We start from the raw sequence: 12,283 nt of genomic DNA, 5'->3' as shown, positions 1-12,283 counted from the left end.
CACATTTACATTTTAAAGTAATGAGCTGCTTTAGAAAATGACAGATGAAGTTATTAAGAGCATAACTTTTAGCTCTACCTTCACTGAAGTCCCCACCCTGAATCATAAAGTTTTTAACCACACGATGGAATGTAGAACCTTTATAACATAACTTCTTCCCAGTTGTTTTCCCAAGGCCTTTTTCCCCTGGGGAAAAAAAAAAAAAAAAGAAGTGGAGTTTAGTTATAAAATATCCTTTCAAGGAAAGAACCATCTAACTATTCCTTTGTCAATTCCTCTCTTCCCCTATGATGGGCAATGTAAGAGACACATAAAGTAGACAGTGTAACAATCTAACTCATACACACAGACTAAAATACATAATACAAAGCAGCCTATAAAAGTTAAATTTTGTGGTACTTCCTCTATATGCTACAGGAGACAAGCAAGAATAGAAAATGTTACCATTCCAATAAAAGAATGTAATCAAGGAATTGGTACAAATATTACATATGTATACAAGTGTACCCATGCATAGATTTTAAAATGTAATTTTCTACTTCTATTTTAATTTTTTTTTGCTTTTTAGGGCTGCACCTGCAGCATATGGAAGTTCTCAGGCTAGAGGCTGAATTGTGAACTGCAGCTACCAGCCTTGGCCACAGCCACAACACAACCACAGCAAGGCCAGATCTGAGCTGCATCTGCTACCTACACCACAGATGAAGGCAATGCTGGATCCTTAACCCACTGAACAAGGCCAGGGATCAAGCCTGCATCCTTGTGGATATTAGTCAGGTTGGTAACCCGTAACCTGCTGAGCCACAATGGGAACTTTGCTACTTCTAATTTTAAAGTAACTTTATAAATGCATTCCCTACTTTTAAAAAAATACAAATCCAATTACATATAACAAAGAACAACTTCACTATGCTTTGCTTCTCTATCTTCTAATTCTAAATTCCTTGTGATATCTGGAATGCTAAATTTGTTCAAAGTACTAAAATTTGTAAAATTCTACCAAAATAAATCAGTTTTGAATATACTATTATTTTATAAACTACAGTGGATAAAGGTTTCATTACATACAGTGGTACTTTTTTTCTTCTTTTTTGGTCATTTTTTTAGGGCTACACCCTAGGGGTCGAATATGAGCTGCAGCTGCTGGCCTACACCACAGCCACAGCCATGCCAGATCCAAGCCACATCTTTGACCTACGTCATAGCTTGTGGCAACATTGGATCCTTAACCTACTGAGCAAGGCCAGGGATTAAAGCCACATTCTCATGGATACTAGTCGAGTTCTTAACCCACTGAACCACAACGGTAACTCCTCTTTTTCATTTTTAAGACTATTTTTTTCCCCTCTTCTCCCTTTAAGAAATGCTTCCCTGACTTCTTACTAGTGAAAATAATATTTGCTAAACTCGTTTCACATTTTAAGGAAAATATCAACTCTGCTAAGCAAAGTAAAACTGTAAGCATGACTTCTCATTGGAAATAAATTAATAACTCATTTACCTGAGCATAGGCAAAGGAAGTTTTTGCATGTTTTTGGGCATATATCTGAGAAGAGCTGAAACATAATGCGACCAACTGAAATGAAACACATGAAAAAAAAGTAAGCAAGTTGATTAAATAGATCACATTTTTTTTTAATTTTATTTTTTTTCCCCCTCTCTTCTTTTTACAGCCGCACCTGCAGCATACGCAAGTTCCTGGGCCAGGGACTAAATCAAAGCTGCAGTTGCAGGTCTACGCCACAGCCACAGCAACACTGGATTCCAGCCACATCTGTGACCTACATTGCAGCTGGTGGCAACACTGGATCCTTAACCCACTGAGCAAGGTCAGGCATTGAACCTGCATCCTTGTGGAAACTATGTTGGGTTCTTAACCTGCTGAGCCACAATGGGAACCCCTATGTCACATTTTATGTGGGAGAAATAAAACAGAATTAACAAATAGGTCAATTTTTATAATTCATCTCAATTTTTTAAAAGATTAAACAGTAAAGAATTTAACTGGGCAATACCAACTAACAAGTACTCCACTCATGTCCCTATCTGAACTATTGATTTTCTTTAAAAATACTCTAGGAGTTCCCCTCGTGGCACAGTGGTTAACGAATCCGACTAGGAACCATAAGGTTGTGGATTCGATTCCTGGCCTTGCTCAGTGGGTTAAGGATCTGGTGTTGCCGTGAGCTGTGGTGTAGGTCGCAGACATGGCTCGGATCCCGTGTTGCTGTGGCTCTGGTGTAGGCCAGTGGCAAAGGCTCTGATTAGACCCCTAGCCTGGGAACCTCCAAATGCTGGGGGTGCGGCCCTAGAAAAAGACAAAAAAAAGACAAAAATAAATAAATAAAAATACTCTCAATAATAGTTGTCACATTTATGCTTAAACCCCTCCAGTGATGAAGACAGTAAATTCCAGCCAGTACTGTTAGAAGAAAGTTATGCCCTTTATATTCAGCTTTTTACCTTTCTACAAGAACTGTCTAGGGCCAACTTCCTAAACTGCCACTCACAACTAAAACGCACATTCTATTCTGAGAGCAGAAAGAGAATAGATTATGGTTCCTAAAAACAAACAAATAGCCCTACAATAAACAGGGAATAAGAACAAGCAAGCCTGCAAAATCGATTTAACTATGCCAAAAAGTGTTTCACAAATTTTTTGGTATCGGAACGCTTAAAAATGATTAAATTTTTAAAATGTGGATTATGGAGTTCCCATTGTGTCTTATCGGGGGGGGGGGGGGGGGGGATAGGAAGCTAACTAGTATCCATGAGAATGGGGATTTAATCTCTGGCCTTGCTCAGTGGGTTAAGGATCCAGCACTGCCACAAACTGCCTAAGTCGCAGATACAGCTCCGATCTGGTGTTGCTGTGGCTATGGCCGGCAGCTACAGCTCCAATGTGACCCCTAGTCTGGAAATTTTCATATGCAGCAGGTTCGGCCCTAAAAGGGAAAAAAAAAATGGATTATATGTTGCTATTTACTGTGTTATAAATTAAAACACAACAATACATAAGCACGCGTTCCATCAGCTGTCAGAATGATATCATCACATACTGTGTAATCTGGAAAACTTGACCTGTGAATCGGAGTGCAAAATGCAAGTCGCATTATTCTAAAAATAGTTTTAACTTTGCAGACCTCCTGAAACAGTCTCAAAAAAATAAGAAATGGAATTTTGGTTTACAATCACTTTCTTAACTTCCCTTTCCCTTTATTCTACAAAATCTTTTCCATAATGAATATTTGTATACACTCAGAGACTAGAATAAATCAAATTAACTATGGACCAAGCATAAGTCATTTTTAGTACAGATACAAAGTGACTTGATTTAACTTTTAACTTATTCCTGGCCACTGTATCACTAAGATTTTAACTTATTCCTGGCCACATCGGTCAGTTCCTTTGAGGACAAAACAAAACTACTGCACAATAGACAACCTTAAAAAATAAAAAGTGGGAGGATGGAATCATATAAGAAGACTTCCCTGTGTCAACACTGCCAAATGGAGTGCTGGAATCAAATTTTAAAGCAATTTTGGGAGTTCCTGTCAAATGGCTCAGCAGTTAGCAAACTTGACTGGCATCCATGAGGATGCAGGTTTGGTCCCCGGGCTCGCTCAGTGGGTTAAGGATCTGGCATTGCCGTGAGCTATGGTGTAGGCTGCAGACATGGTTCAGATCCCATGTTGCTGTGGCTCTGGTGTAGGCAGGCAGCTACAGCTCCAATTGGACCCTTGACCTTGGAACCTCCATATGCTGCAGGTGTAGCCCTAAAAAGACAAAAAAAAAAATCTAAACAAATTTTAAAGCAATTTCAAAACCTTCTAGCTGATTTTGCTATCTAAGGGAATGAAGGAAAAGATAGGAAAAGAAAGCAAAAAGGCAGGCAGCAATGAATCTAAAATCATTTCAGAATTTTTAAAAATGCATGTAATATTAGTAATATTAAACATCACTCTTTGTATTTACATGGAAATATTTTACTAGTGTGATAAAAGTATTTTTATCACTCCTCATAAATTCCTAGGAACTGGCTGGCTAGGTGGGTGTAAAGTTCAAAATCAGCTAGCTTTGCAAACTAGAACATACTTAGATCTTCGGAATCCCTTTATGATAGTTAATTTTCAGAATAAAAGATATAATTAAAACAACTGAAACCTAGCCTTTTTAGGAATACATAACTCCAATATCCAAGGTTTTTTTTTTCCCCAAAAACCTTTAATGCTTCCAAATGAAAACTGTTGAAAGTTTCAAAAATTTTCAGTTTACAGATGATTAGGAGTTAATGAACCCTCTAGTAGTACAATACATATGAAAATGGTTAAATGCGATTACATTTCCAGGTCTACTATTCATAGAGGGAAAGATAACTACAATGATTTAAAACAAAACAAAACACTCACTTCTAATATCACACCCTCTAACCTGCTGAAGAAAAAAAATTTTTCCATTGACTTCTGAATCTCATGGGGCAGGGGTCAGAGCAGAGGTTTTTGTCTTTTCCAAAACACTGTGTTGTTAAGAGCAAAAGAAAAAAACTGAACAAACCAAACTGTTTTGGGCTCAATACCATGGTACAAGTTTTACTGTGGTAAGACTGCTCACATGTCTCCTCAAGAACCTAAAAGCCATGTAAGAGCTCACCTGGCCATCAAGGTCACCAAGCCCAATGCCAGGCTGTGCAGCAAAGAAAATGAATAGACAGCTCAGGTGCACATTGTATTTGCGTTAGTAAAACCATGAAACTGGGCAAAAAGGGGGGGGGGATAATTTAAATAGTGCAGACCACAGCAGCCAGTCACTATATTCATGAGCTTATGACCCAGGGTGAGCTTGAGAAATGCATTTTTTCCTGTTCCTAAGTACAAATCAGATGTCATATGCCTTGTTCTATCTCCAAGTATAAACTACCTTGAATGTGAGCCTAAAGGTTAAAGGGTAACTTTGATTACAATCAAGTTTTGCCATACTGCTATCTTTGGAACTACAGTAATAAAACTATATAGTACTTCCATTTACAAAGAGGTCAAGTGGCTTGCCCAAAGTCATAAGCAGTACTCAAACATTTGCCTTCCTCTTTACTTAAAACTAATTTCTTGGTTTTGGTTCTAAATACTTTACAATGTTTACTAAGAGTACACTTTCAATTCCATTTCTTTGATCCATGTGAACCTTGAACAGTTGAGTTAACATACCCATTTCAATGATATCCCCATTTTATCTATATTGATAAACTGCCAGGGTTTTATGATATTGCTCTGAGGCCCACATAAAGAAAAATTCTGAAGTAAAGCATTCCTTTAAAGAAACATCCTGATTATCACTTTGGAAAACCAACTTTAAGCCTCTGACAAATACAAAATGAGTAATATTTTATTTACGAAGGAGAGAAGGGAAAAAAAAAAGTAGTTCCCATTGTGGCTCAGCAGTAATGAACCTATTATCCATAAGGATGTGGGTTCAATCCCTGGCCTTGCTCAATAAGTTAAGGATCCAGCATCGCCACGAGCTGTGGTGTAGGTCGCAGACATGGCAGTGCTGTGGGATAGGCTTGCAGCTGCAACTTCAATTTGATCCCTAGCCTGGGAACTTCCATATGCTGCACATGTGGTCCTAAAAAGCAAAAAAGAAGGGAAGGGGGCTGTATTCCTTTAAAATACCAATGTCATAAAAGACAAAAAAAGGGAGGGGGCTATAAAAATGGAGGATACAGACATATGACAGCTGAATGTATTATCTGATGCAGACTGGATTTTGTATTGGGAGGGGAACTGTTAACTTAATTTTTAGGCCAACTGACAAAAATGGAATACAGAGGAATTCCTGCTGTGGTGCAACAGGATGGGCGGCTTCTCTGTAGCACCAGAGCGCAGTTTCAAACCCTGGCTGACCACAGTGAGTTAAAGGATCTAACATTGCTGTAGCTGTGGCGTAGGTTCCAACTGCAGCTTAGATCAGATCCCTGACCAAGGAATTCCATGTGCCAAAGGGCAGTCAAAAAAAGGGGGGAAAAGAAAGGGATACATAGATAGTAGATTTAAGTACTGTATCAATATACATTTATGAAGCTGATAACTTTGTGGTCATGTAGAAGAATATCCCTATTCTTTTATTTTTTTACATTTCTTTTTTTTTTTTTTTTTTTTTTGTCTTTTTGCTATTTCTTGGGCCACTCCTGCGGCGTATGGAGGTTCCCAGGCTAGGGGTCGAATCAGAGCTGTAGCCACCAACCTACGCCAGAGCCACAGCAACGCGGGATCCGAGCTGCATCTGCAACCTACACCACAGCTCATGGCAACGCCGGATCGTTAACCCACTGAGCAAGGGCAGGGACCGAACCCGCAACCTCATGGATCCTAGTCGGATTCGTTAACCACTGAGCCACGACAGGAACTCCTTATTTTTTTACATTTCTTAAGACTCCTTCTCATGATGAATATCCTTATTTTTAACAAATAAACACAAGTATTGGAGTTCCTGTCGTGGTGCAGTGGTTAATGAATCCGACTAGGGACCATGAGGTTGCGGGTTTCATCCCTGGCCTTGCTAAGTGGGTTAAGGATCTGGTGTTGCCGTGAGCTGTGGTGTAGGTCACAGATGCGGCTTGGATGCCACGTTGCTGTGGCTGTGGCATAGGCCGGTGGCTACAGCTCTATTTAGACCCCTAGCCTGGGAACCTCCAAATGCCACGGGAGCGGCTCTAGAAAAGGCAAAAAGACAAAATAAATAAAAATAAATAAATAAACACAAATATTTAGGAGTAAAGAGACATGATGTGGGTAAGTCACCCTCAAATGGTTCAGAAAGAATTGTGTGTGGGAGAGAGAGAGAAAGGGAGAGATTAACAAAGCAAATGTTATAAAATGTAAATAGGTGAATCAAGGTAAAGAAAAGATGGACATTCTTACTATTTTTAAACTTCTTATAAATGTGAATTTATATCCAAATAAAAAGTCTAAAACATCCAGATATAAATTCCAGTGTTTGAGTTCTATGAAATCATGTGTCTACAACAGCAGCTCTCAAACTTTTTGGTCTCAGAATCCCTCTATAATCTAATCAATTAATAAAGACCCTAAAAACTTGTTATAATGGTTTTCAAAAACAATTTACTTTCAAACATGAAAAATTTAATGAAATGAGTGTCACTGTTTTGCATTGTTGTAAATCTCATTAATGTCTAGTGTAATAGAAGATAGATTTTCCTATCTGCTTCAGCAATCAATCTGTTGTCTCATCACATATCATGAAGCCTTTGGAAAATTCTACTGTACAATAACAGAATGGGAGTGAAAAAAAATGGGCGTTTGACTCCTCCTGGCCTCATTTTGTAATTTGAAAACAAAAGGTCTACACCATTATACTACTATAATGTAGTATACTACAACTATAATTTATTTCACTGTGGAAAGCAGTATGGAGATTCCTCAGAAAACTAAAAAGAGAACTACCATTTGATCCAGCAATCCCACTCCTGGGCATCTATCCAGAGAAAACCACGACTCGCAAAGACACATGTACTCCAATGTTCATTGCAGCCCTATTTACACTAGCCAAGACATGGAAACAACCTAAATGTCCATTGACAGAGGAGTGGATCAAGAAGATGTGGTACATATACACAGTGGAATATTACTCAGCCATTAAAAGGAACAAAATACCAGCATTTTTTGCAACATGGATGGACCTAGAAACGATCATGCTAAGTGAAGTCAGCCATACAATGAGACAGCAACATCCAGAGTTCCCGTCGTGGCAGTGGTTAACGAATCCGACTAGGAACCATGAGGTTGCAGGTTCGATCCCTGCCCTTGCTCAGTGGGTTAACAATCCGGCATTGCCTTGAGCTGTGGTGTAGGTTGCAGACGCAGCTCGGCTGCCACGTTGCTGTGGCTCTGGCATAGGCTGGTGGCTATAGCTCCAATTAGACCCCTAGCCTGGGAACCTCCATATGCCGTGGGAGCGGTCCAAGAAATGGCAAAAAGACAAAAAAATAAAAAATAAAAAAGAGACACCAACATCCAATGCTTTCACTGACATGTAGAATCTGAAAAAAGGACAGACTGAACTTCTATGCAGAACAGATGCTGACTCACAGACATTGAAAAACTTATGGTCTCCGGAGGAGACAGTTTGGGGGGTGGGGGAGATGTGCCTGGGCTGTGGGATGGAAATCCTGTGAAATCAGATAGTTATGATCATTATACAACTACAGATGTGATAAATTCATTTGAGTAATAAAAAATCTAAAAATTAATAAATAAAAATTTAAAAAATAAAAATAAATAAAATACCTTACACAGACATTCTCATATAAAGGAATCATGTGAGTTTTAAAATCATACCTTAGGCCTTTAAGAAACAAATGCCCTTGGAGCTCCCGCTGTGACACAAGATCGGTGGCATCTTCGGAGTTCTGTGACAGACTGGATGCCCATCGCAGCACAACAGGTTAAGGATCAGGCATTGCTGCAGCTGTGGCTTAGGTGGAAACTACGGCTCTTATCCAATCCCTGGCCTGGGAACTTTATATGCCACAGGGCGGGCAAAAAAAAAAAAGAAGAAACAAACACCTTCCAGCAGTGACATATCAAAAGCCATAATCCAGAGGTGGCTTCTAACAGTACTTTTGCTATCTGTATCTTTAATCAACCAGAGCCTTCTAATTAGCAAGATGAATGTTAGAAATGGGTTTTTATTGGTAAATTAGCGATGTCTGGAAAACAAAGACTGAATAAAAACATTTAGAGATAGTCCATACCCTTGCATATAAATAAACACATAAATCTGTAGAGTCACCCTTTGGAGTGGAACCTGAGGCTAGGTCCACCAAAAAGGTCCTGGGTCCAGCCAAGATTTTGGAGGATTCTGATACACAGTTCCAAAAAATTCACATGACAATTTTCAAGACCAGGATGTTTCACATAAAGAGTGCTTGGAGCACTGAAAAGGACAGAACTGGAACTTCATCAAACTTACAGAACTGGTTATATGACATGTGTGTGCATACTTGCTTGCCAACATCTACCTGTGGCAAATGTGACTTGCTCTCACTGAGCCCTGGTGGCAAGGCTGTGACAAAGGCAATCTATAGCTAGCTATCACCTAACTTACCAGTGATTCCCTGATAAGTCTAAAAAGAATCTAATAGCAATCACTGAATCAGTATGCAATAAATACAGAAAACCTGGCTCCCTGGGCTCCAAATATCCATTTCTTGATATAAGATCTGAATAAGGCAAGTAAAAAGCAAGTAAAAGGCAAGCTTCTGAAGCACCAAAGAAGGAAAAATAAGATTCCAGGAGTTCCCTTGTGGTGCAGCAGATTAAAGATCCTGTGTTGTCACTGTAGCAGCTTGGGTCACTACCGTGGTGCCAGGTTTGATCTCTGGTCCTGAAACTCTCACATGTCACGGGTATAGGGGTGGGGTGGAATTCCTATTTCATGTCTGCCCTGGAAGGTCTTCAGTTTTACCAACCACTAACAACCCTAGAGAGAACTAACATTTATTTAACCAGAGAAAGGTGAGCCTGCCTGTCAGAAAATGAAGTTGTCAGAGTTCCCTTGTGGTGCAGCAGGTTAAGGATCTGGCATTGTCACTGCAGCAGCTCAGGTTGCTGCTGTGGCACAGGTTCGATCCCTGGCCCAGGAAACTTCCACATGTTGCAAGCACAGCCAAAAAAAGAAAAAAAAGAAAAAGAAAGTTGTCGATAAGGATTTCATACCTATACTTCTAAATTGGGTGTCATATTTCACACAAAAAGCTAATGTTTCAGGAAATGAATTTATTTGTAAAAACTAAAAAGGACTGGCTAATCAGTTAACATCTTTAAAAATTTATAAGGAATTCTAAATTTGGTCAAGATGGAGTAAATATATCCCACCCTATCTTATTGAATGCAACTAAAAAATACTTGGACACAAAGTATGGAGCAATTATCTAAGGAATGAAAAATAAATGGTGGCAGGTGGATTGGGGAAGGACATCAGAACATAAAAGCCCACTGAACTGGTAATGAATTTATTTTTCTTCCCATATCTCTTGGCCTGGAATAAAAAGCAATTTGAAAACTGAACTGCATACTGGGTACACAGAGAAAGAGCTCTAAGAAAAGCCCTCTATACCTAGAAAGGGGGCCCCTACAGATCAGAATGAAGGGGGGAAAAATCTCATTTTTTGGTCTACCTTTTCCATTCTCTTGTATCCCAGATGCTAGGCAATTTCTCAATGGTGGTAGCAGTGAGAACAGTGGTAACTGGGCAAACACATAAAATTCCAAGGGAGGTGAACTGTTCTCTCTGACTAGAGGAACTGGGTTGCAAAGTTCAGGAAGAATCCCTGTTTCATTTTACTATCTTTTTACCACTTACCCTCAGAGACAGACAGAGTCATGGGAAATACATGGCAGAACATGGAAACGAAAACCCTGGCTTTCTAGCCAGATGACCAAGAAAAAAAGGAAGTCTCTAAGGGTCAGATCTCAAAGAAGAGGGAACTCAAGAAAATAATCCCATTAAGTTGTACATGAATTCCTGGGCTTATCCATGAACCATGCATGTGTAGATCTGACTCTAAACAGCAGAAGGTGGGTAGGAACTTGAAGGTTGAACTTACATGGGACAACTGCCTGCTATACCAACATCATCATAAACAACAACAAAAATCAATATTCTCCCCAGAATTTAAACTAGACCTAGGGTTATATAATATAATACACAAAATGTTCAGGATACAATTCAACATTTATCAACATTTAAAGAACCAAGAAAATCTATCTCATAATGGGAAAGAAGACAAAGACAGTAACTCCATGTTGGAATTATTAGACAAAGTCCTTAAAGCAGCTATTATAACCACACTCTACAAAATAAGGACAAATATTCTTAAAATAAATAGAAAAATAGAAAGCCTCAAGCTAAACCAAAAGGAAATGTTAAAATGAAAAAATAACCAGAATTAAAGATTCACTGGGTAGGCTCAACAGGATAGAGACACAATGGAAAAAGTTAGTAAACTTAAAGACTAGTTAATAGAAATTATCCAATCTGAAAAACAGGAAAAAAAGATGGAAAAAATAAAACAGAGCCTCAGGGACCTGTGTGATAATATCAAAAGGTCTGACATTTGTGTTATCAAATCCCAGAAAGAGAGGAGAGTGTTGGAAAACATATTTGAAGAAATAATAGGTGCAAACTTTCTCAATTTGGCAAAAGATACACACAGAGTCAAGAGCAAACCCCAAAGAGAATAAACACAAAGAAATTCATACTACGATAAAATGCTAAAATCTAAAGACAAAAATCTTAAAAAGAAATCAGACAAGAACAATACATTTACATGTGGGGGAGCAATTCAAATGACTACAGATTTCTTATCAGGAACCATGTAGACCAGAAGGTACTGGAACATTTTTCAAGTGTTAAAATAACTATCAACCCAAATTTGTATCTAGTAAAAGTATCTTTTAAGAGCAAAGGCAAAACAGGAGTTTCCATTGCTGTGCAGCAGAAACTAATCCAACTAGGATCCATGAGGATTCGGGTTTGATCCCTGGCCTCTCTCAGTGGGTTAAGGATCTGCCATTGCTGTGGCTGTGGTGTAGGACAGCAGCTGTAGCTCCGATTCGACCCCTAGTCCAGGAACCTCCATATGCCAGGGGTGCAGCCCTAAAAAGTGAAAAAAAAAAAAAAAAAAAAGATAAATAAGAACAAACTTGCACTTGAAGGGAGTTCCCGCTGTGGCACAGTGGGTTAGTGATCTGGCTTGTCTCTGTGGAGGTACTAGTTTGATCCCCAGCATAACACAGTGGGTTAAGGACCCATCATTGCAGCTGTGGGGTAGGCTGCAGCTCTGGCTTGGATTCCACCCCTGGCCCAGAAACTTCCATATGCTGTGGAGGTAGCCAAAAAAAGGAAAAAAAAAAAAATTTTAATAAAAAACAAATAAACTTGCACTTGAAAGAAAACAAAGAGAATTTGCTGCCAGAAGATCTGTTCTAAAGAAATGCTAACAGCAAATTCTTCAAGTAGAAGGGAAATGCTACCAGAAGAAACTTGAGACTTCAAAAATGAACAACTGGAGTTCCCTGGTGGCATAGGGGAGTAAGAATCTAGCATTGTTGGAGTTCCCATCGTGGTGCAGTGGTTAACAAATCCAACTAGGAACCATGACGTTTCGGGTTTGATCCCTGGCCTTGATCAGTGGGTTAAGGATTCGGTGTCGCCGTGAGCTGTGGTGTAAGTTGCAGCCGTGGCTTGGATCCTGCGTGGCTGCGGC

General features: G+C 39.2%; 1 protein-coding gene across 30 annotated transcripts in view; it reads right to left on the bottom strand.

The window, feature by feature from the left end:
- Positions 1 to 12,283, bottom strand: part of NKTR (natural killer cell triggering receptor) — a 51,332-nt gene that overhangs the window by 34,301 nt on the left and 4,748 nt on the right. For all 30 annotated transcript variants that reach the window (XR_002338233.1, XR_002338232.1, XR_002338231.1 and 27 more), the window contains 2 exons: positions 1,502 to 1,576; positions 79 to 186 (listed from right to left, as the gene is read on the bottom strand). Coding sequence is in view for 5 of the 30 variants with exons in the window: in XM_005669406.3 (XP_005669463.1) it covers positions 79 to 186; positions 1,502 to 1,576 (183 nt within the window). In the remaining 25 variants the exon portion in view is untranslated. The remainder of the gene's footprint in view (positions 1 to 78; positions 187 to 1,501; positions 1,577 to 12,283) is intronic.

The sequence above is a fragment of the Sus scrofa genome, chromosome 13, assembly GCF_000003025.6.
Source record: "Sus scrofa isolate TJ Tabasco breed Duroc chromosome 13, Sscrofa11.1, whole genome shotgun sequence".
Taxonomy (NCBI): Eukaryota; Metazoa; Chordata; class Mammalia; order Artiodactyla; family Suidae; genus Sus; species Sus scrofa.
This window is presented reverse-complemented; position numbering and strand designations above follow the sequence as displayed.